The sequence below is a fragment of the Chlorocebus sabaeus genome, chromosome X, assembly GCF_047675955.1.
Source record: "Chlorocebus sabaeus isolate Y175 chromosome X, mChlSab1.0.hap1, whole genome shotgun sequence".
NCBI lineage: Eukaryota > Metazoa > Chordata > Mammalia > Primates > Cercopithecidae > Chlorocebus > Chlorocebus sabaeus.
The window spans coordinates 99,388,659-99,414,035 of NC_132933.1; the positions used below are offsets into that span (position 1 = coordinate 99,388,659).

Below are 25,377 nucleotides of genomic sequence, written 5' to 3' on the forward strand. Positions count from 1 at the left end.
CTCATGGGATAGTCAGGTGATGGTTTTTTAATTAATTAATTAATTTATTTACAGGTTTAGAAATTGCATTCTATAGTATGTACCTTTGTGAATGGCACCTTCGGTGATTTACACTGTTTGTTTTTGAGACTTCTTTGGCAAGTAGTGATATAATAGCATTTAACAAAGAGGAAACAACTTAGATGTAGAGAGAGAACCATGCTAGTTCATGGTAGCAGCCCAGATCTGAGGTGATTGGGACCCACACTAGACAGGAATAAAATGAAGACACAGAATATAAGTAGCATTTTATGCTTCAATCATGCCAGACTTAAAAACATGATAATTCTTGGCTGGAAAAGGTGGCTCACAGCTGTAATCCCAGCAGTTTGGGAGGCCAAGGCAGGAGGATCACTTGAGGCGAGGAGTTTGAGACCAACCTGGGCAACATAGCAAGACCCCTACAAACATTTTAAAAATGTAGCCTGGTGTGGTGGTAGCATATGCCTATAGTCCTAGCTATGTGACAGGCTAAGGCAGAGGATCCTTTGAGCCCAGGAATTTGAGGCTGTGGTGAGTTGTGATTGTGCCACTGCACTCCTCTGCAGCCTAGGCAACAGAGGGAGACTTGTCTATCTCTCACACTCTCTTTATATATAGCTACATATATATAATTTTTATTTTTATATATTTATATAAAATTTATATATTTATAATTTTAAAAATTATACAAAATATATCTTTATATGAAATGTTTTATATTTGTAATATAAAAATCTCTTTTCAGTTTGACGTGATAAATTAATAAATTTGTTTCAGATGATACCTCATTTCTTTCACTTTGTCAATTGTTTGCCTGAACTATATGCCTTGCCCCACAAGGCAGGGAGATATATATTTTTTACATAATAAATACATATTTTATGTAATATATGTAAAATAGTTATATATATAATTTAAAAATAAAAATACGATAATGCTCTTGATGTTAAAGTGATATTTTAAAGGCTGTTGAAGATGCAGGCTAGGTAGTGAGACTATATGACAGTAGTTTTGTAGTTAGAAGCCATTTGAGCCATTCCCCCATTATCTCAGGGGCTTGTTGATGAGTTTTTAGATTTGAGTGGCAAAGTACAGTAGTAATAAATAAGGCAGAATTTTCTGCCTTGTAACTCAGCTAATGTCAAAAAGAGAGGAACTGGAAAGTGTGATTCCTCCCTAGTGCAGAAGGTGAGTAGGCAGAGCCTCAGGCAAGGCCTGATGGGACATGACCGACCTGTCAGCATAGGTGACTACAGGGGTGTGGAATACAATGGCTGGCAGTTGCTGCTTGAGTTCTTCCTAGGAGCATCCTCACTGAACAGTGAAATTAATCTCATTGAAGAAATCACCTTTAGACAGACCATCTTGCCTTGAGTCTTAAGTTCTTATTTCTGTTCTTTTTTCCTCTTGTTTGACTTTCACGTTGGATGTCTTCTCAACATTATGTTCCAAGCAGCCACACACTCTTAAATACATATATATATATATTCGTATGTATATATACATAGAGAGAAAGAGAGCTAAGGTCTCACTCTGTTGCCTAGGCTGGAGTGCAGTGGCGCAAAGTCACCATAAGCACTGTCTTAACACTATCTTTTTCCTTTTTCAAGAGCTGGGGTGGAAAGGAGAATGGCTTTGGACTTGCAGAATGTTGCAGAGACTTGCATATGATGGTAAGTAACTCTTTGGGATATGGGTGTCTTTTGACAGAGCTGTTTTCCTCTCTATGAACCTTACTTTACAACGAATTGTGGTATATGAAGTGGCTCCTTCACATCAAGACCTTTGAGGAACCTAAGATCAGTTCAGACATAGCTGAGCCACATCTATAGGAAGCAGTCTATCAGTGCTTGGGCTCTTGATGTGCTGGCGTTAGATGATAAATCTGAGAAAGAGTGTGTGTTCATACCCAGTTCTTGAGTAGGTAGCTATATTTGTTGAATTGATTTTAATGTGATTTTTTTTAAATCCCAGAAAGTATGTTTGCTTGCATTCTCACATTGTATCAGAACTCTGGACAGTGTGGTGTGATTTAGGAATGGCTGCTTGGGGAGCAATTCTACCATTAGGTTTATTGAGAACTTACAATGTTTTATGTGCTTTCCTTGTTTATCTCTCTGCCTTTTACCCATGCTTAAGTTATTAGCTCAGGCCATCCTCCCTTCTGCTTTGGTATGTTGATGTGGAGCTACAAAACACAATTTGGTTTTCAGTAATTATTTTGCATCTGGAAGCAACTGTATTTTCCATGTGGAATTTGTCTTGTCAGTTTGTCATGTTTAGCACAAATGGCTGCAGTGAAATTTAGCGTATTTATCTTAGCAAGCCTTTTCCTAAAAAGAATGGCTCTTTTCTGGTCTCAGAAAACCACAGATTAGATCAAGTTACTTTCCCACGTTAGCCGGCATACTTTTCTTTAGTGATTATTTTATGAAGAGATAATCGGGTAATATAGTTGGCGAGTGTTGTCTGTTTAATAATCAAAATTACATAAATCTTGAAGTATATTCAGAGTTTGGAATTCTAATTATGACAACATAAAGGTTGACGTGTACTTTAAAAGGAAATTTTATATATATATATATATATACATACACACACACACACACACACGGTAAAAAATTCAGAGTATAAAAAGGTATGCAGTGGTAACTTTTTAATTTTCCGGAGGCAACCACTGCTAGTGGTCTCTTTCAGTGAGATGTTTTAGTGGGCACTCCGCTGTTATCTTATTTTTGTTCATCATGTAACTTTTCTGGAGTTAAAGAGAATGTTTTTTCAGGGTCTGATTTATATTGTCTTGGTGTCTACCTGTGCAGAAAAACATACCATGAGAAGTGGTGTAGAATGGTATAGAAGGAAAGTGTTTGAAGAATTATGAAGACATGCCTATGAGGCATACTTTGAATAAAATATTTCAGAAGATAGATACAAGGTTTTCGTAAGAATGTTCTTTTCCATTCTTTAGCTGGTTTCTGAACCCTGGTATTTGTTCTCTATCCTTTCTTGGATTCTTACTCATTACTGCTTGGCAGTCTTGCCCCTCTTTTCCCCCTTGGGAATAGCCACAGTCAAAATTGATCTCTTGCAAGAAAGGGAAACTAGAAATTTGTAAGTATGAAATGCAAAAGGTTTGGGAGCTCTGGGCTCTATCCTTTTGATTCTGTTTGAAAAGTCTCATCCTATCTGAGCTCTGCTCTCAGACAGACAGTTAAAGGCACTGTAAGTACTGAATGTACTGCTTGTTCTTCTGCCACAATAAGTTGAACAAGTGGCTAGGACTTTGAGGGAAGATGTGGGGGATAATATTTATAATCAGTTGAAACTCAATGTCTGATTCTTTGATGTGCTTTATACACAGAAATATCCACCCAGTGCAACTACACTACACTTTGAATTCTATGCAGATCCTGGGGCCGAGGTCAAAATTGAGAAAAGGGTGAGTCTGATTCAGATTTGTTCCGACAAAGTCTACAGTTTACGGTAACTGGGATTGCCTCTTCTAGAACTCATCAGTTAAATGAAGAAATGGTTTTGAGCTACACTGCTGCCCTCGCAAACTATAAATATACCTAGCAGCTCCTCAGGAGTGTTAATTGCATCCCCAACTCTGATAAGGTTGGGTCTCATGTTGGGGGCTGCCAAAATATGGAAGTCCCATCCGTTATGAGGCACTGCTATGACCTATGTGCTTTTCCCACAGTCTCTGAGAATTCCAACATGTAGTATAGTAGTATGAATGGTGATGGCTCAGGTTTCTCTACTTAGGAAGCCTGTAAAAGTCTTTATATATTGTGGATAGTGTCCTGCTTAAATTATCTGGTCATTCTGTATTGTTTGAGGAGGTACTAAAGAGTTTGGTTTAGAAGTAGCTTAGTGAAAATATAATTTCTCTTCTACCTATACTGTTAAATAAATAAATAAGTAGTATTTCTAGATTAATTGCCTTGAAAGCAACTCTAATACATGTTCAAAGAGAAACTATTTTCATGAATTCAGTCTTTGCTATGAATACTGAAGCTATGGAGATTAAGTCAGTGGAGGGTTAGAAAAGGGCAAAGAAGAATGTGAAAGGTGCCTGGCTATGTGCATTATAGTTTGATACTACTGGTTTTAAAGGAGCTTTCCTAAGAATATATATAAGATGGATGTTTTGGAGGACTCTCAAGTTACCTTGATTTTAAGAGCATTCACTTAGGCTTCAACCTATCAGGTGACATCTTGGTTTTCAGACAGCCCTTGGAGCTCTATGGCAGGGGAAGCTAGAGTGTTCAGTGACTCCTTACAGCTCTCTTGTTTTTTTTAATTTTAGACAACTAGTAACACACTACATTATATTCACATAGAGCAACTTGACAAGGTAAGAGGAATCTTTGACTCTTGGCTGGTTTCTTAATGTTTGGTTCACCTTTTGTTCCTAACTATCTTTTTTTCTAATGTAGATTTCAGAAAGCCCTTCTGAAATCATGGAATCTCTTACCAAAATGTACAGCATTCCTAAGGATAAGCAGGTATGATTTGGCTTTAAAATATCCACAGGATGTGGTTGTTATCTAAATAGATTGATGTGTACTGGGGTGGGAGATTGCATAGCAGAAAGAATGTCAGCTTTGGAGTCAGACCATGGGCAAATTGTTAGCTTCTCTGAGCCTTAGTTTCCTCGTCTTTTATGAGGTTAACACTTAATAACTTCCTAGGTCCTTATGAGGGTTTGAGGAAAACATGAACTACCTCACTGTGAGCAGTTAATAAGTGGTGGTAGCTTTCTCAACACTTTGGATACCAAAGGAGAAAACGTTTAGTTGTGTTGTTTTTTGAGTTAGCTCTCATAAAGAGTATTCACCTTCTTCATTGATGTTTTTAAAACGTAGGTCTTATCTCTCTACAGATGCTGTTATTTACACACATACGATTGGCCCATGGCTTTTCTAATCACAGGAAGCGATTGCAGGCAGTTCAGGCCAGGCTGCATGCAATATCTATATTAGGTAAGAGAAGAATACTTTAATTACCAGGCCCTATTAGACAGTTTGGGCCTGATTTGCTTTGAACATTCATCTTTGTTGCTATGAGTCCTATTATAGTTACCTAGGTAGCAACTTAAATACTTCCACCCCTCCCAGTATTCACTGTGTTTATTCATTATCCTTGAGCTTCTTAATGTTGGACCAGAAAGAGGGTATGATGATGTTCATTGACATCATGTCACCTGGGTTTATTCTTGGTATTCGTCTCTTTTTTTTTTTTTTTAAATGGGTATGCTTGTAGCTATCGCTCACTGTCCCCCTACTCTTTCTCTTGCCATTGTCTCTTCCTCCTCTCTCATCCTTTCAGGGGTGTCATTTTGAAGTAAGTCAGAAAATATTCAGTAGTCAATACTGTGTATTTAACTTCTTTTACTGTGGCACAGTAGAATGGAAAACACATGGTTTTGGAATCAGTCCTGTACTCTGGCCCTGATTCTGTAGATTATTAGCTACATTTATCTTCTCAGCCTCAGCTTATTTGTTTAATATTGAGATACTGACCGTAGAGGTTCGTTGGTCTAAAGATTAAATGAAAACCTAGAAAGCAATCTAGCACAGAACAAGCACATAGAAGGTATAAAATGGTAACCATTGCTATCATTATTGATGTTCATTATGTTATTACTTGCCTTCTCTTTTAAACTATGAGTTCCTTGGCATGAAATTCTTGCTCTTTTATGTGTACTCATACCTAGCATGATTTCTGGCATGTGAGTGGGTGCTCAGGAAATCTTTGTTGAAAACTAAATGAATATGCCCAAATCCCATTAGTTTATGCTTCAGGGTACTGTGTCCAGTATTACCTCATTGTGGAATTCATTGAATGTGAATTACACACATTCTCAAGTTTTACTACAGTGTCACACGAATTTCTGACTTACTCTGCAATGGTCCATAAATTCTCTTCTTTACAAGTGTTTACAGTAAAAGCAGAAGCATAGGAAGAGGCTAAAATGGAAATCTTATATCCAAGGCATAATGAAGTTATATTGAGTAGTAATGTTATGAAAAATTAACTCAGAACTTTTCCTATTTCCATCCCCCAAAATTCTTTCTCGAGACTGATAATACCTTTAGTAGCGGAATCTGTCAGTTTAGTGTCTTATTTAGAGCTTATCACTTGTATTTGATCCAGTCCTTCAGAATTTAATTTGGTGATGATTCTGCCCTCCATTGCTGGTTGGGAATGGAATTCTTCCCCAGAACCTGTAGATACCAAAAAGTTTGTCATTGGGCAGTGGCTTGACCACTGCCTTCTTGCCTAAAGTGTTTGTTTCTCCTTTTGCAGTGTATTCCAATGCCTTGCAGGAATCAGCAAACAGTATCTTGTATAATGGCTTGATAGAGGAGTTGGTAGATGTCCTTCAGATAACGGATAAGCAGCTTATGGTAAGTATTTACAGGTTGAGTAACCCTTATCTGTAACACTTGGGGCAAGAAGTGTTTTGGACTTGAGGGTTTTTTTTTGGGGGGGGGGATGGATTTGCATATACATAATGAGATATCTTGGGCATGGGACTCAAGTTTAAACATGAAATTCACTGATGTTTCATATACATATTATATTCGTAATCTGAAGGCAATTATATACAATATTTCAAATAGTTTTGTCCATGAGGTCAGGTGTGGAATTTTCCACTTCTGGCATGCAGGTATTCCCAAAGTTTTGGATTTGGGAATATTTCAGATTTTTGAATCAGGGATCCTGCATTAATGTTGTCTGTATATCAGGCTTATGCTTGTTTGCCTTTTGGTTTTTCCCAGAGGGTTAGAAAGAACTCCCAGTACTTCCCTCTTTGGGTATTAAACTGCAAAACTAACAAATACTAGGTTTTTCATTGTTGCTCTCAGCAGACCTCCATCCCCTCAAGCAGTTACCAGTGGAATGACTTAATATTTTAAAGTTTGGATATTAGCGACTGGAACTTGGTTCAGTCGTCTTATTATATTTAACACATTATGTGTTTACCTTGTAATTTAATAGGAGATTAAAGCAGCTTCTTTACGAACATTAACATCAATTGTCCACTTGGAGAGAACTCCCAAACTCAGCAGTATTATTGACTGTACTGGAACTGCCTCCTACCATGGATTTTTGCCAGTGCTTGTAAGGAACTGTATCCAGGCCATGATTGGTAAGTTTTGATGGTGATTATCTTAGGCAAGAAGAAACCTTTGCCCTCTGCCTTTGTCTTTTTTAACATCCTGCCCGCTTAACAGCAATTTTGAGCTTGTTTTTGTTCTCCCTCTCCCCACCTCCCTTGTAGATCCTTCCATGGATCCATACCCTCACCAGTTTGCCACTGCTCTCTTCTCTTTTTTATATCATCTGGCCAGCTATGATGCTGGTGGTGAAGCCTTGGTTTCCTGTGGAATGATGGAAGCCTTATTGAAGGTACCGTATGGTTTTTTTTTTTTTTTTTTAAACTACATGGAGAAATCAATGAAGGGTATAGAGATGCAAGTTTGGGGTGTTGCACAGTGAGGGCAAATAATATAAGAAAACTTATCCGGAAAAAGTTATACTTAACTGGAAGGCCAATTTGACATTCTAGTTAATCTCATTAACAACGTTTAAGAGTAGCTACTTCCATTATTGAGACTTTATCATAGTGTAGAATGGTCAGGAGGTCATGGGTTCTGCTTAAAACATTGCCACATGTTATCATGCCTTTACACAACCATAGGGAAAATATATGTCAAGGTACTTTGTAAATTGTTTTGTAGTAGTAATAGCCTTTACTATGTGCAGAACACTGAGCACCAGCTTTTTTTCCCCTAAATATCTTACTTAATCCTGCAAAGTAATTGATGTCCCCATTACCTCAGAGGTTGAGTCGCAGAAGTCATAGAACTGTCATTTGGCAGGCATCAAAAATAAAACATGCTTTCCCCCTATACTGTGCTGCCTTACTGAGGCCCCAGACTACATGTATACAAAAGAATGCAATTTTTACAACTTTGTGTCTTTATAGTTCATTGTTTTTGCCTCTTTTTCTCCCTGATAGGTCATAAAGTTTCTCGGAGATGAACAAGACCAGATAACATTTGTCACCAGAGCCGTCAGAGTGGTTGACCTTATCACCAACCTGGATATGGCAGCTTTTCAATCCCATAGTGGACTTTCTATCTTCATTTATAGACTTGAGGTATTATTATACAAGGAATACTTTGCATAGAATTTAATACTCAGAGCTGAACCTAAGGATTGTCCTGATAACCCTAAAGAGCTGTCTTACCTCTCTTCTGTTTCTAGAAATCAACTGTGTATCTGCTTGCAGTATTTTTCCATTATAATAGTCTTTAATCCCTGAAATATAAATATATACACTTGATTTTCTTACAACTTTTCTCTTGATTGTAGCATGAAGTAGATTTGTGCCGAAAAGAATGTCCATTTGTGATCAAGCCAAAGATCCAGAGACCCAGTACTACACAGGAAGGAGAGGAAATGGAAACTGATATGGATGGTAATTAACAGTTATTAAGTCAGTATTTTTGTGCTTGAGATTTTTTGTCATCTCACCCCAGTTTTCATTCTTCCTCATAAATTCCAAAGTACACAATTCACTTGAGTATATACTTTAAGCAACAAAAAATTTTTTTCTATGTAAGTGATTTGCAAATTTGTTTTTCACAAGGATAATCAGAAAAGAAAGGTACGAATTGTTTGGAGTAGAGATGGGAGGTAAAGCAGATGCTATAGCTGTGATGTTAATCTGTTTTGTTTCATCACATTATTTTCTTATGTATTTCTTACTGTCTTATTTCCACTAAAATTCAAGCTCCATGGGATCAGGATATTGTCTTTTTCACTGCTGCAGTGCCTGATAACATCCTAGGTGTTAGAAATATGCTTGGTAGAGAGAGAGAGAGACTCTAAAATGGGACCTTTTAAAACTTTACCTATTTTGAGAAGAGAAAGGAGAGGTAAAAAGGTTTTTGGGTAGGCAGAAACATCCCTGAGGCTGGCACATCACTTGAGCCCAGGGGTTCGAGGCCAGCCTGGGCAACATGGCAAAAACCCTGTCGTTACGAAAAATGCAAAAGTTAGCCCGGTGGGGTGGCATGCACCTGTGGTCCCAGCTACTTGGGAGGCTGAGGTGGTAGGATCATCTGAGCCTGGGAGTTTGAGGCTGCAGTGATTTCAAAATGTAAATAGTAGTTTATCACTAATAGAGCCTTAAAAGATTTTATAAACTGTAGTAAATGATTGTGTATCTTATACTCAGTTATTCAAGTGTATAAAGTAAAAATGAATCGTCACTTACCTACCATAGCTACTAGTTTCGGTGTGGTTCTTTCCAGGCTTTTTTATGCATATTCAAATACATGTTGATGTTAAGTATGTAGTGTTTTACAATGGGAAGATGAGATCATAAACATACTATTCATCTTGCATTGCTCATTCAGTGTTTCATAGACATTCTTCCAGATTGGAATATTGAGTATTAATCTTTTCATGCTTTTTATGTTTATTATTAATTACTCTCTTGAAAAGCTGTACGTGTTTGTCTACTACCAACTAGTAGTATATGAAATTGCACATTTTACTTACCACTCTCCCCTTCTTCCCCAATTTGGTAGGTGAGAAATATTGAAGGACTTCTGTAGGATTGTTAATTTACACACACACATATATATATGTGTATTAATACATGCAACTAGTGATATATTTTCATTTTGGGGTTCAGTATTCCTGATCTTCATTTTTATATTCATTTCACATTAATGGAAGAAATTTTCTCAAACAAAATTTTTCTTTTTGTGGTACCTTTTATTCTAGTAAGTTTCTTTATCATAATTTGTACTTTAGTTGCAGATGTGGCTATGGAAAGCAGTCCAGGCTCATCCATCTCTATGGAGCACAGGCTGGATGTTGAATTAAGGGCATCAGGTTCCAGCAGCAGCACTAACATCTCTTCTGGCCCCAGCCCCGGTCCCAGTCCCGGCCCCGGCCCCGGCCCCGGCCCCGGCCCTGGCCCCGGCCCCGGCCCCGGCCCCGGTCCTGGTCCCGGCCCTGGCCCCGGCCCGGGCCCTGGCCCCCGTCCTGGTGCGTACACACATAGATGTGCAGTCTTTCACAGTGGTAGTTATTAAACTATTGAAGAAGGCGGCTTTAGTCAGAACTTAAATGGTACATTTGGAGGTTAGCATCCCATGACTACTCATGCTCCTTCACCATTCTGGTGTTCCATTTTCTTATATTAACATGTCTTTCATAGCATTTTATACTTTTCCAACAATTCGTACATTGATTATCAAAACAGTCATGTTGGAGGGCAGATAATATCCAAAATGGGAACTGAGTGAGGTAAAAAAAAGTTGAACCTTTTTACTTTGTAATTTTTCTTTTTTACTTTAGACTTTTAATTTTAGTATTGGTAAAATTAAAAGTATTAGTAATTTTTTCAATTTCAAAGCTTAATTAAGTATTCTTCCCAAGATTCAGAGACCTCACTTCGAATGTCTTCTAATTTTATTATAGTGTATTTGGGTCTGTTAAAATTTTGTTTTATGTGCTTTGATCATTGTTGTTTAATGGCCAACTCTGCATAATTCTTTTGTCTTTCTTCATTGCCAGGAGCCCAGTGTATTCCACAACGAGCAGCACTTCTGAAATCCATGTTGAATTTCCTCAAGAAGGCCATCCAAGACCCTGCTTTCTCAGATGGCATACGACATGGTATTTGATTCCAGATAACTTTTTTTGGAGGATATTTTACTCTCTAAAAGATTGGTTCTTGTCACACTGTTCTGGCACCTGTTGTTCTACAAGGCAGTCTTTGGTAAAGGCCATGCCATTTTCGCTAGCTTTTAGTTGTTTTTTGTCACTTTTCCTGGATGTAAGGGTTGCTTAGCTGTTTTCATAATGATTTACCATGTTTTCCCCCCTCTCCAGCTTTTGACTCTGTGCTTAATTATCTTATTACCCCTCCCTGACTCTTAGGTGTTTGTGTTCTTTTTTTTTTTTAACCCATGTTAGAAAGCCTATTGCATGGACAAAGAACAAATAATAAAATAGTAGGAGACAACTAGGGGCCATTAGATTAGAATTAACACAGGCTTTGAGGACCACAGTGTGATAATACATATCACTCAGTTATCCCCACTCCTCACACCTTTCCAAACTAATCATATTCTCCGTAATGTTCACTTTTCTCTTAGTGATGGATGGTTCTCTGCCTACCTCCCTGAAACACATCATCAGCAATGCAGAATACTATGGCCCATCACTCTTCCTCCTAGGTAAGTGGAGTTGATAGTTGGTTATAACAATTTGGGATAACCTGGCAGAGCTTTCTCTCTGTGTATTTATTTACTTACTATTTTATTTATTTATTTATTTATTTATTTATTTATTTATTTATTTATTTATTTTTGAGACAGAGTCTTACTCTGTTGCCCAGACTAGAGTATGGTGGCATAATCTCTGCTCACTGTAACCTCTGCCTCTCGGGTTCAAGCAAGTCTCCTGCCTCAGCCTCCCGAGTAGCTGGGATTAGAGGTGCCTGCCACCATGCCTGGCTAATTTTTGTGTTTTTAGTAGACAAATGTGAATAGTAAAATCCCACAAGGAAATAAAACACAGAGAGGCCAGGCATGGAAGCTCATGCCTGTAATCCCAGCACTTTGGGAGGCCGAGGTGGGTGGATCACCTAAGGTAAGGAGTTTGAGACCAGTCTGGCCAAAATGGCAAAACCCCGTCTCTACTGTCTACCTGGACAGTAGACAAATGTCAATAGTAAAATCCTGCAAGGATATAAAACACAGAGAGGTCGGGTAGATATCTGTCTTATTGGTGATGCAATAAAGAAAGGTCAGAATTCAGTTTTAAGTAAATATCTATTTTCTGGGTGCCAAATATACCTTCATTTGTAATAAGTAGCATTATCATACATTTGGCTTATCTGTGCTAGAATTCTTAAAACGCTAAAGGAATTAAGTTGGAGACGTGGAAACAGGGAAAATCTCCTTGTAGTGAGCACTGTGTTTTACATTTTGGGGTGTTGGGGAGACTATTTTTGGCTACTACAACTTAGATACTTCGTTCCCCCCTTGCTGAAGAAATTTGGGATTTTTGTTTATTAACCTTGTAGCCTTTAATCTTGCACAATTCATTTATTAGTACATATTCGTTTTGTGTGGTTTTTTTTGTTGTTGTTTTGTTTGTTTTTTTTTTTTTTTTGAGACGGAGCCCTCACTCTGTCACCTAGCGCAATCTCAGCTCACTGCAAGCTCCGCCTCCCGGGCCCACGCCATTCTCCTGCCTCAGCCTCCAGAGTAGCTGGGACTACAGATGCCCACCACCACACCCAGAGAATTTTTTGTACTTTTAGTACAGATGGGGTTTTACCGTGTTAGCCTGGATGGTCTCAACCTCCTGACCTCGTGATCCACCTGCCTCGGCCTCTCAAAGTGCTGGCTCACAGGCGTGAGCCACTGCCCCCGGCCTTGTTTTGTTTTCTTAGGATATTCTACATAGTCTTGCCATCTGCAAATACATTTTTATTTTCTTTATGGTCTTTGTGCCTTTTTTTGGTCTTACTGTGTTAGGAAAGATTTCTGATACAATGCTGGATAGAAATGAGAATGGGCCTCTTTGCTTTGTTCCTGAATTTAGAGGGAAAGCATTTAATATTTTACCATTAAGAATGAGGTTAGCAGAGGTTTTGTGTTGAAGGTTTTGTCAATTTTATCAGGTTGAGGAAGTTTTCTTGTGGTGTAGCAACTCCACCATGCTATGGAAAAGCTCTCTGCCAAGGTTAGGTTCAGATGGCAAAATTCAGACAATAGTTCTTTGGTTTTTTGTTTTGTTTTGTTTTTAAGATTTGTTTTACAGGTGGGGAAGTCTCAAGGCCAGGGGCAGGGAGAATGCCTCTCTTCTGGGAGAAAGTCCAGAACAGAGAGAAAGAGAAAAGGAAGTACACAGGCAATTTTCAATAAATGGGAAGCTTAGAAGAGGCAACAATTGCCATTGACAGGGATATTGTTTAAAAGAGGGAGGCAGCAAGAGGATATAGTGCTTAGGTGCTGGGGTAGTGGTGAGGAGCAGGTGAGCCCTATGAGGATGATGCCAGAAGTGAAGGGGACAGGCAGGAAATGAGACTTAGAGCACTAAATCAAAGGTCAATGAAGGTCCAACTTCCTTCCCTATGGTTTTCTTAATTCATCCCTCACATTTCAATCAGCATAGCAACCTCCCAGTTTTCCTGTAAAATGCACTTGTACTTGAGAGAGACCAAATTTGCAAAGCCAAACCTAAATAGACTAGCCATTGTTATTTTAGCTCTCTAAATGATAGTACAGAACCTTTCACTCCAGGTGGAAGGAGATGGCTCAGGAAAGACATAAGGGAGGTCTGAGAACCTCTTGGAGTATTTTAATAATATAGTTGGCTGTTTGAGTTTCTTTTATTTTTGTTGAACTATTCTGGATACCTTTTCTTTATTAATGATCATGCAATGGGAGGTCCCTTTAAGACACAAGCACTACCTTGAAATCCCAGTAGGTAGTTTCATGCCAATCTGTTATCGACTGTCATAGTAACTAAACTGCTTTGTCCCTCATTGAGGGCTTCTAAGGCCTGAACTGTTTGGTTAATGTGGTCTTCCAGGAGTTACAACATGTCTGGGTAACCTCTATGAGTTGAATCTGTGTTACAGAATTGGAAATACCTAAACTTGTGCCCATTACACCAAAGATTCTGATGAGGCCCAGAAGAGGTAAAAAGTGCTCCCTTTTGTGGCAAGACCTGATAAAACAGCTAGACTTTCTAGTTGGATTTGAGGTGCCCTGGGCACTGAATGTCCATAGTACATAGGTCAGCTTGTATGGGTAGAAGGGAACAGGATCACTGAATAGAATGTATAACCCTGCTGAGCAGGAGTTGTAACACAGAAGAATCAGTAGACCAGGAGGTTGGAAGGTGAAGTTTCTAGGGAGTAAATTTATATTAGGGTGGACATTCTCAACAGGGGGGCATCATTGTATGTACTATCAGTTGGTGGCAGAGGCTGGGAAAAATATGAAATCCTTAAGGGGGAAGCTAATGAGGAAGCACCCTGAGGTCACGATGTCCTGCTTATAATTTCACACTCAAACTCAATATTCTGACTCCTTCTCCCTCACGTGTCCGACCTCTGGCTGTTTCTTCTGTGCCACTTTTAGCCACTTGTATTTCATTTGTAGTATCCCATGTAACTTCCCTCAACTCACCTCTCCTCTTTCTCACCTCCTGCCTTACCCCTCATGTTATCTGTTCGGGTCTGTTTGTAGCCTATGCTAACGTCGTCATGCTTATGATTGACTGCTTAACCAGAGAGTGTAGCAGGTAGTCAATATGAGTATTGAAATCCTCCAAGGGAGCAAGATACAGTTGTATAAGTGGCTGCCTGGGCTAGGGTGTCTGTTAATATTGCTGGAGGTTTAGTATGTAGGTGGCATTTTGTGTACCTAATACATAGATACGATCTATCAGGTTGAGTGAGGGGAAGCAGGAAATATAGGTAGTGACTGGAATAGTGAAATTAGAGTGTAAATAGTGAAAGTGGAGTGTGGGCTGGCTGTCAAAGAGTTGATGGGGCAGTGGAGTTATGAAGAGTCATATGGGGGCAGTTACAAGGGCATTTACTATCTTGAGGGTGTCAGCATCAAGGTTGGGACTGTCAGTTGTGCTGAAATCGTCATCTAGGATGCTTTGGTATGCTGTATAGATAGAAGCCCTAGGCTCACACTTGAGAAATTATTATAAAAGAGTTGTAGAATAATTTCAGATAGGGAAGCTGCGGACTGATTACCCCCAAACAAGTGGGATCACAGTATGGAACAAAAGGAGCCCAAGAATTTTGGCATTGAGCTGGAGTAGTAGTATCCCAGACCCAGGCCATGAGCCAAATGAGGTATAGACAGGCCAACTAGAGCCAGAATATTCCACAAAGATATTTTCAGGCCTGTGGTGCATAGACTTTTGGCATGTCGAAATGCCGGTTTATTATGGAAATCACAGGCATTGCCATCCCATATCCTGCAATAGTCTCCCATTTAATACCTCTGTAATAAGGTGGATCCAGAACTAGCTTCCTGTCTAAGAATGTTGGTATTAGGAACTAACTTAAGATTTTTCTTTCCTCTTTGGAGGAACCATACAGTTGTGTATGTGGACCCAGGCAGAGAGACCAAGACCTTCATTTCCTACGAAGAGAGATCTCTAGTTAGCAATCCTTTAAAACCATCGTATTAGGAAAGGACTTTGGCAGAGACCTTCTGCATAGTCTTAGAGGGTGAGGGCCCTCAATTTTCTGTGGGTCCCATCCTGTTATCTACTTTCAGTCTAGGCGCCTGTCCACCATGGATTGCACCAACATCAAATGAGGAGGTGTCGTTAAGTGAGAGGGATTCTGTTTGGGTATTATAGACTCATAGATGGAAAGTATCTCATTTTGAGGCTAGAAAGGGAAAAAAGGAAGCACTAGTCGTGTTTTTTCAGGATGTCATATAACTAAGGCAATCGGCAAAAGAGAGATCCATTTAAGAGACCATTGTCCACTTTGTAAGTTTAAGAGAGCATCGAACAATCCATTATGCTTCTATTAGGCCTGCTTTCTGTGAACAGTAAAACAAATGGGCCAGGCACTGGCTCACACCTGTAATCCCAGCACTTTGGGATGCTGAGACAGGCAGATTGCTTGAGCCCAGGAGTTTGAGACCAGCCTGGGCAACATGTGAAATCCTGTCTCTAAAACAAATAAATGCTGGTGCGCTACTCAGGAAGCTGAGGTGGGAGGATCACTTAAGTACTAAGGTTGAGGCTGCAGTGAGCTATAATTGCGCCGCTGCACTCTAGCCTGGGGAACAGAGTAAGACCTTGTCTCAAAAAAAAAAAAAAAAAAAAATGAAAGCTCCAAGGTGATGCCTTGTTTTAAAAGGTCCATGCCCAGACTGAATGAGCGGTAACATGCATACCCTGGTCAGAGTCGGTGTTACCAGAAGCCCAAAGGGAACTAACTGAGGCCTATAATGGTGGTGTTGGCAGTGGTTTGGCAGGAAGGATAAGCCAAGAATAGGTCTGTATAACAATCAGTTGTGAGGGCGTAGCGATTTGTGCCAGCAGATTGGCGGCAGTGGCCCAAAAAAATTGATTTGCCAGTGAGAAAAGGAGTGTTCACGTCTGGTATGGTGAGCCCCCATTGGTGTTGATGCCAATGGCAAGACAGGGCACAAAGAACATATTGGGAGGCTAGGGTTTGAGTAGGGCTAGTGGCATGGGGATGCAGTGGCGTTTGGGCCCAGGGATTGTGATGACCTGCCTGCCTTTACTCCTCTCCCCTCTCCTCCCCTCCTCTCCTCCCTTCCCCTCCCCTCCTCTCCTCTCCTCTGTAACCTTGACTTTCCAGACTCTCTTGGATTCATTTTCAGTTCTATTGAAGTCCATCTGTGGGTAATTTTTAAGGTGTTAGACTTCTCTTTCAGAAGTTGGTGGCTGTTTTCTTCATTGTATTCTAATGCTACATTATTGTAGATAACCGTGGTGTCAGACTGGTTCTTGTTCTTATCTGTGTATATTTCCTGCTGCTTCTTCTTTTTTTTTTTTTTTCCTATTTCTCTGATTTCTTTTCACTTTCTCCTGGAAACCCTAATTACCTTTTTTCCCTTTTTTAGTTGATTGGTTCCACACTGAGCTGATTGCTCTGTGCGTGTATATACCCTTTAACTCTAATTCTTGGTTATCAGTGTTTTTATGTAGGGGTCCCAGTGCACAGTGTCGTTGCGACCTCTTTTTTTTTTTTTTTTTTTTTTTTTTTGAGACGGAGTCTCACTCTGTCACCCAGGCTGGAGTGCAGTGGCCGGATTTCAGATCACTGCAAGCTCCGCCTCCTGGATTCACACCATTCTCCTGCCTCAGCCTCCCAAGTAGCTGGGACTACAGGCGCCTGCCACCTCACCTGGCTAGTTTTTTTGTATTTTTTAGTAGAGACGGGGTTTCACTGTGTTAGCCAGGATGATCTCGATCTCCTGACCTCGTGATCCGCCCGTCTCAGCCTCCCAAAGTGCTGGGATTACAGGCGACCTCTTAATAAAATAACAGGTTTGTTGTCTTAGTAATTGCTTGTAGAACACTAATTTTAGTTTTTAAATACTCAATTTTAGTGGCTCTATAGAATTCATACATTTCTACAAATGTAAGTCAATCGAGGGGAGTGTCATATACCAATAGGAACCCCAAAAAGGACTTAAATTTTTCAGAATTTTATAGCCCATGAGGGAATCCCAAAGGCCATTGGAAACTGTCGGTCCCCGGTAATTACTACATATCTGCCATTCCCCTAGCATGTGGGATAAAGGAGAGATGCTATATTCACCAACTTGAATAGAAAATCCTCTGGTTTCTTTTAGATCTTAGGCATTACCATAAACAAGTTTGTTCTATATACATGGTTTATGGGTGTTGTATGTATATTCCTCTTTGTCAGATTTTTAAATCAAAGTTATTGTAGTTATTGTAGTCTTATGAGTTGGGAAGCCTTGTCTTAATTATTCCTGGAAGGTTTAATAAAACTTTTGGCTTGGTGCCTCTCTGTTACTTGGATTTTTTTTTTTTTTTTTAACTTTTAAAAATTCTAGAACGGGCGCGGTGGCTCACGCCTGTAATCCCAGTACTTTGGGAGACGGAGGCAGGCAGATCGCCTGAGGTTAGGAGTTCAAAACCATCTGGCCAATCTGGTAAAAACCCCATCTCTACTAAAAATGAAAAAGTTAGCCAGGCGTGATGGGCGCCTGTAATCCCAACTATTCAGGTGGCTGAGGCCGGAGAATCGCTTGAACCCAGGAGGTGGAGGCTGCAGTGAGTTGAGAGTGTGCCACTGCACTCAAGCCTGGGCGACAGAGTGAGACTCCGTCTCAATAAAAAAGAAAAAATTCTTGTTATTGGTCTAATCTGCTCTGCTGTCACTTCCTGAGATTTGATTTTTATGACATTTTCTTATTAAACTATACATTTCACTTGTTGGCATACACTTTGTAGAATATATTTTTCTGTATCTAGTTAAATCTCCTTTCTCATTCCTCACGTATATTACTGCTCTTTTTTCTAATTTATATTATTTCACTTGTTGGCATACACTTTGTAGAATAAACTTTTTTTTCTGTATCTAGTTAAATCTCCTTTCTCATTCCAAATCTATATTACTGCTCTTTTTTCTAATTTATTTTGTTGCTTTTATTTTCCATAGGTTTATAAGCTTTTCCAGTGTCTTCACAAAGCTAGATATTGGCTTTATCTTTTTTGCTTTTGGTTTCAGTGAATTCTTTTTTCTGTTAATTCTTCATAGCTTGTTTGGTTACTTTTTAATAAATGCCTTAATGCTGTACTATTTCCTCTTGAGTAGAGTTTTTCACATGTTTCAGAAGCTTTGGTAGTTATTACTGCAATTTCTAAATATTATAATGTCAAGAACTGGTCAGATTAATACTCAAGGACTCTCACATTGCTGATGATAGTTTAAAATTGTTGTACGAGGCAGTTTATCTATTTTCATCAGTTAAGCTTGCATTTGCTTTAACCCAGCAAACCTACATCATAGATTTTTTTTTCCTGTTAAAAGCAGACAAAAACGGATATGTGTTTAGGTTTATCATTTTCACAGTTGAGGAGTGATTTCTATACATGTGGTACATGCGTTTAGTGGAATAGTAGGCAGCCATTCAAAATGAATGGGTCATTGTATCGGGAGAGTACATTATACAGTATAACAATTGTGGGGAAAAGCAAGATATATAAAACAGTATAACCTCATTTATGTAAAAATATGCCCATAAAAATCCTGGAAGTGTAGTCATTAGATTCTTTATAGTGATGAATCTCTGATGGAACAGTATTACGATCTTTAATTTCATAGTAAGCACAAGGGTTTAAATTGCTATACATTGAGAGTGGTTTTTTTTTTTTTTTAAAGCTTTTGGTGTTTTGTTTTCAATTCCTGTGAGGAATCTCTCAGTTTTCCATATTTTCTCATCTTTTTTTAGCTACTGAAGTGGTGACTGTGTTTGTATTTCAAGAACCATCACTGCTCTCCTCACTCCAGGACAATGGATTGACAGATGTCATGCTGCATGCACTGCTTATCAAAGATGTAAGTCTTTTCTGCTACTCGGTAAAGAATGTCTTAGGGAGTTAAAATCCTCTCTCTTCTTGGTGTAGTGTTGAATCTAATTGGGAGCTGGTTGTCAAAATTCCTTCCGTCTCAGCTTGATACGCATGGCCGGATTTTCCTAGCATCTACACTCTTTTAGATGCATTCAAGTTCACTTTGTTTTCTCTCTAGGTTCCTGCTACCCGTGAAGTCCTTGGCTCCCTCCCAAATGTATTCAGTGCACTCTGCTTGAATGCCCGAGGTCTTCAGTCTTTTGTTCAGTGTCAGCCTTTTGAACGCCTCTTCAAAGTTCTTCTGTCTCCAGATTACCTCCCAGCCATGCGGAGGAGGAGAAGTTCTGATCCCCTTGGTAAGTTGTTAAGATTTATTTTATAGTAGAAAATTGATTTAATTTGCAAAGAAACTCTTCCTTGATCTCTCTCATCATTTTACTGATTAGGTTTGCTAAGTTTAATGGGGATTATCATCATACATTCTATTATAATTCGGAAGGAATACTTCATCTTTAGCTTCTCTGCTCATAATATTTCCATGCTTCTCAACAGTTCACCATTGCATTGTCATGGTACTGGTAGAAAACAGGTATTAAGAAGCAGTGGTAGATTTCCAGGTTCACCATCTAGTCTGCAGCAATGAGAAATATGGAGTCCTGAGGTGTTCATCTGGTAATCTGGTGTTCTAATGTCCAACTCTCTAAGATAACGACACATGGATAGTTTTTTTTACTCAGTATACTTGAGACCAGATCATTGAGAAATTATTAGCAAGAAGGTAGGGCTCCAGAAAGATTACAGTTTTCAAAAATGTGCTTTGTACTTTTCAGCCACTGCTGTAGCATTTAGACACTATCATTCTTAACTGGAGCAGCCAGAGGGTTAATGGTTTGTACATCTTTCTTCTCTCTCACTCTGTAATACTAGTTTAGATCTTGACAGCAGAGATTGCCAGAGTAGAGTGCAGCACACATAGTTACTTTAAAATAGTTTACTAAACTGATTCCTTCCTTTTCCCCCGTAATTTGGGGGATAGGGGCTGGGTGTAAATTCTTTAAAGAAGCTGTGGCATTAGAAAATCACAACCAAAAAAAAAAAAAAAATAGAAAAAAAAAAATCACAACAGCCTGGCCTGGCACGGTGGCACACACCTAGCACTTTGGGAGGCCAAGGTGGGCAAATTACTTGAGCACAGGAGTTTGAGACCAGCCTGGGCAACATGGCCAAATCCCATCTCTACAAAAAATACAAAAATTTCTTCAGGCATGGTGGCGCACACCTGTAGTCCCAGCTACTTGGAGGATCGCTTGAGTCCAGGAGATCGTGACACTGCACTCCAGCCTGGGTGACATAAAGTCTTTTAAGAAAATCATAACCAGGCTCAGTTTTTTCTTTCCACCTTATGTTGGTACAGAAAGGAGCCCAAGCTCTATTTTCTTCAGTCTTTCTAATTCTAACAGTTCATTTTTTGCCTTAAGGGGATACTGCATCCAACCTGGGGAGTGCTGTCGATGAGCTCATGAGACATCAACCCACCCTTAAAACAGATGCAACGACTGCCATCATCAAGGTAGAAAGTGATAAGGATGTGATCATGAGCACGAGAGAGCAGAGAAGGGGAAGGTTTTAGAAGATTTGGCCTACTGGATGTCATTAGGATTCTTGGGCTATAGCTATAAGAGCATTATGTCTGCCTCATTGTTTCCATGTCCTTAGGTTGGTCCTTTATAAAAAAAAAAAAAAGGTTGTCATTTTAGTTCATCTTAGAAAGAAGTCTCTGTTAAAAGTTTTTTAGCTGGGTGCAGTGGCTCACGCCTGTAATCCTGACACTTTGGGAGGCTGAGGCTGATGGATCACTTGAGGCCAGGAGTTTGAGACCAGCCTGGACAACATGGTGAAGCCCCGTTTCTATGAAAAATATAAAATTTAGCCGGGTGTGGTGGCGTGTGCCTGTAGTCCCAGTGACTCTGGAGGTTGAGACAGGAGAATCACTTAAACTCGGGAGGAGGAGGTTGTAGCGAGCTGAGATCATGCCACTGCAAGACTCTGTCTCCAAAAAAAAAAAAAAAGTTTTTTAGGTCGAGAATTGTTTTCCTTAAAAATTTTTTTCCATTTAATGTAAACCTCTATATAATGATTTCTTTTATGTATTATATGGACAAGCAGACATGGCTTAGATTAAGTTTGTGAAGTGTATTGCCCTTTCTAGTCTCTGTTTGTTGATCCCTGTGGCTGCCCCCGACCCCGCCTTATTAGCTCTGCCAGTTTCCTTTTAGAATTGTTATTGAAACTAGTATATAAGTTCCTGGTGCTTGGTGAATTGGGACAGGGAGTCAGATTTGTCAGTCGCTTATACAGCCCTGTGACCCTCAACAAATTACTTAAGTTTGCAGCACGTCTCTTCCCTTGTTTATAAAATGGAATTAATGACCATATTCTGGGAATGCTGTATATAACATGTGTATGAAGTGTTTGGGCAAATATACAACACATAGAAAATGCTCTAAATATGTTATCTGTCTCCTCCTCCCCATTCCATGATTACTAATAAGTAATCTTATTTCCTGTGCCTTTCAGTTACTTGAAGAAATCTGTAATCTTGGAAGGGACCCCAAATACATCTGTCAGAAGCCATCAATCCAGAAGGCAGATGGCACTGCCACTGCTCCTCCCCCAAGGTCTAATCATGCTGCAGAAGAAGCCTCTAGTGAGGATGAGGAGGAAGAGGAAGTACAGGCCATGCAGAGCTTTAATTCTACCCAGCAAAATGAAAGTGAACCTAATCAGCAGTAAGTGTTTACAAAACAGAACCTCTAGCCCTGTAATCTTGGGCATGTTGTCACCTCTCTAAGTCTTAGTGAACACTTTCACCTATAAAACACAAGAGAGTTGTATTAGATCATTTTAAAGTTCTTGCTGGTTCTAAGAGTGTATTAGTTTTTCCTTTTTTGACCCTTGTGTGTTATTTGTGCTTTGGTATTTAATTGTATTAGTTGCCTTAGGAAGTGATCTTTTTAAAAAAAAAAATTATTTATTTTTGATTTTTATTTATTTATTTTTTTGAGACAGAGTTTTGCTTTTGTTGCCCAAGCTGGAGTGCAGTGATGTGGTCTCGGCTCATTGCAACCTCCACCTCCCGGGCTCAAGCAATTCTCCTGCCTCAGCCTCCCAAGTAGCTGGGATTATAGACACCCACCACCACACTCGGCCAATTTTTGTATTTTTAGTAGAGATGGGGTTTCACCATGTTGACCAGGCTGATCTCGAACTCCCCATCTCAGGTGATCTACCCACCTTGGCTTCCCAAAGTGTTGGGATTACAGGCGTGAGCCACTGCACCCAGCCAGGAAGTGCTCATTCTGTTTTTTTTTTTTTGAGACGGAGTCTTGCTCTGTCGCCCAGGCTGGAGTGCAGTGGCTGGATCTCAGCTCACTGCAAGCTCCGCCTCCCGGGTTTACGTCATTCTCCTGCCTCAGCCTCCCGAGTAGCTGGGACTACAGGCGCCCGCCACCGCGCCCGGCTGGTTTTTTTGTATTTTTTAGTAGAGACAGGGTTTCACCATGTTAGCCAGGATGGTCTCGATCTCCTGACCTCGTGATCCGCCCGTCTCGGCCTCCCAAAGTGCTGGGATTACAGGCTTGAGCCACCGCGCCCGGCCTGAAGTGCTCATTCTTAAAAGCTGTTGATGAAATTGAATCAGAATTTGGTCTATCAAGTTAATGGACTTTGCACAGAGACCTTATTTTCCCTTTGTTGATTTAATATTCCACATCATTGACTGCTTGATTTTTTTCAGGCACGTGTGAAACACATTGTACTTTTGAAGCCTGTCTCCTAAGAAGTCCTTAAGGGGTGTGTGAGGATTTGTTGTTGCTTGTTGTTTTTTTAATTTTTGTTCATTTTGTTACTATTTGTTCGTTCCAGATTAATTGGAAGGCTTTGGAATTTACTGTATGACTGTAAACAGTCAAGAATTGAGTTCTTAGATGGAAGCAGGGAGTTTGCTTAAAGGCTGCTGACTGTTAGGATGTAGTCCACCAGGCTCTTTGAGCAGTATTCACATACCAGGGATGAACTGTAACTCTATACCTGTAACTTTTAATCACCTGCATGCTGAAAATGGGATTGATCCTTCTGGACAGTCATGTACTCACTCATTCAATAAGTACTCTTTTATTGTGTAGGTAAGTCATTCTGAGAAAAGCTTGAGCATTTTAGGCACAGATATGAATGCATTTGAGCTGGTCCTGAATGGTACCTTGGAACTTAAAATTTAAGGTGGAGTAGACAACAGGAGCAAAGGCCTAGAATCCAAAACTGGTATGTCCTCTTGGAACTCTAAATAGTAATGAGCCTGTGGGTATCAAGTGTTTTAAGGAGAGGCATTAACTACTAAGTATATTACTTTGTTGAACACATACCTTAGCCTGTCTGAGAAGGCAAACCTACCTTCATTCTAGCAGTACCTTTTGTTCTCTTTTAAGTGTTCTTTTTCTAGAAGAGGAGGACACCCTGGAAGAAAGCATGACATTTTTTTGTAGACCGAGTCTTAGTGCTTCCTTTGTCACACCCTTGAATGTCAGTGACCCTACTGGAGTGGGGTTCCTTTTCCTGGCTACAAATAAGGGAAAATTTTAAGACGTAGGTGGTAGTGGTTTTAAGTCAAGCTTATAAATATTCATCTGCATGTGACTTCCCTACCTGGACGTTTTCCAGATGCCTTACATCTGATGTGCCCAGATTTCAAGCTGTCGCAGTTAATCAGCATTTTCTTCACTACCCTCATTTGTTTACCCTCCTTTCCTTTCTCGGGATATCATGTATCACTGTGTTCTATCCACAGCCATTCCCATTCCCATATCACCTCCTTTTCCATCCACCAGATTTCTGTAAGGCCAGTTCAAATGTCTTATTCTTGAAGGAGTTTTTTTTGTTTTGTTTTGTTTTTTTTGACTTCCAAATGAGAAGTCAATCTTGTGTTCTCCCAACAGTTTTGTTAAAATTATTCATACATGTTAATGGTTTTCCTCACTCACCTATAAGCTCCTCAAGAGCAAGACATTGCCTCATTCACCAGTATATCCCTATCACTTTGTATAATAGTAGGTAGTCAGTAAGTTTGTTTATTGAAATGAATAAAGAGCCTTAAATTAAGAATTCCTAGAGTCTTAAATGCTTGGAGAGCTAGGCCTAATGAGACGTGAATGAAAATGAAGAGAAATTAGAAATATAAACCCAGTAGCATTAATATTCTACCATAGTGATATTTATATGTAACTTCTAAGATGCAGAGGACTCTAGTAGTTACTGTACCCTAGTATCAGTAGTTTTCTACATTCTGAATGCTCATCACTACCTCATTTGCATGATCCAAGAGTCTCACAGATGTTGACACATGTATTTTTTCACTTCTACGATCTTCAGAAGCCTAGATTGGGTCACTAAGTAAATTATTAGGGCAGGAAGAAAAAGCAAGAGACTGTCTAAACTCAGCTTCATTTTGAAAACCACAATATATTAATAGCAAAAGTTCTTTTTATCTTCTATCCCAGGCAGTTGTTATGGGGGAATTTTGTACTTTCTCACAATATGGTAAAAGGGCTTAGAAAAATTGGGAATATGTGTCACGCTTCTCCCCATAAGTCTTGTCCATCCCGTCCTCTAAATTCAAAGTTCTTCAGTGGAACTTCTGAATTTCTGTTTCCCGTGCTCTCATGTTTTCCAATGCCTTACCCACACGTAAAATAATCACGATTAACTCTTATCTTTATTTTATTTTATTTTATTTTATTTATTTATTTATTTTGAGATAGAGTCTCACTACATCACCCAGGCTGGAGTGCAGTGGCACGAGCTCAGCTCACTGTAACCTCCACCTCCCGACTTCAAGCAGTTCTCGTGCCTTAGCCTCCTGAGTAGCTGGGATTACAGACACGTGCCACCATGCCTGGCTAATTTTCATATTTTTAGTAGAGCTGGGGTTTTGCCATGTTGGCCTCAAACTCCTGGCCTCATGTGATCCACCCACTTCAGCCTCCCAAAGTGCTGGGATTACAGGTGTGCGCCGCCGCACCTGGCCAATTTAACAGCAGTTTAAATTCAGGTATGATTTCCATAGAGATTCTGCATTTCCAGTTTCCCTGCCCAAAACTGAGGCAATTTCCCTGTCCCAAAATCTTACTT

General features: G+C 39.7%; 1 protein-coding gene across 7 annotated transcripts in view; it reads left to right on the forward strand.

The window, feature by feature from the left end:
• HUWE1 (HECT, UBA and WWE domain containing E3 ubiquitin protein ligase 1) overlaps positions 1-25,377 on the forward strand; it is a 153,999-nt gene that overhangs the window by 51,241 nt on the left and 77,381 nt on the right. For 5 of the 7 annotated variants that reach the window (XM_073013656.1, XM_073013658.1, XM_073013659.1 and 2 more), the window contains exons 7-23: positions 1,632-1,694; positions 3,383-3,460; positions 4,334-4,381; positions 4,464-4,532; positions 4,910-5,009; positions 6,337-6,437; positions 7,033-7,183; positions 7,316-7,443; positions 8,057-8,197; positions 8,413-8,518; positions 9,865-10,101; positions 10,633-10,734; positions 11,217-11,297; positions 19,074-19,180; positions 19,373-19,550; positions 20,673-20,764; positions 21,772-21,983. In XM_073013656.1, the coding sequence (XP_072869757.1) occupies positions 1,632-1,694; positions 3,383-3,460; positions 4,334-4,381; positions 4,464-4,532; positions 4,910-5,009; positions 6,337-6,437; positions 7,033-7,183; positions 7,316-7,443; positions 8,057-8,197; positions 8,413-8,518; positions 9,865-10,101; positions 10,633-10,734; positions 11,217-11,297; positions 19,074-19,180; positions 19,373-19,550; positions 20,673-20,764; positions 21,772-21,983 (1,994 nt within the window). The remainder of the gene's footprint in view (positions 1-1,631; positions 1,695-3,382; positions 3,461-4,333; positions 4,382-4,463; positions 4,533-4,909; positions 5,010-6,336; positions 6,438-7,032; positions 7,184-7,315; positions 7,444-8,056; positions 8,198-8,412; positions 8,519-9,864; positions 10,102-10,632; positions 10,735-11,216; positions 11,298-19,073; positions 19,181-19,372; positions 19,551-20,672; positions 20,765-21,771; positions 21,984-25,377) is intronic. The other 2 variants (XM_007991784.3, XM_073013661.1) reach the window with 1 other exon arrangement.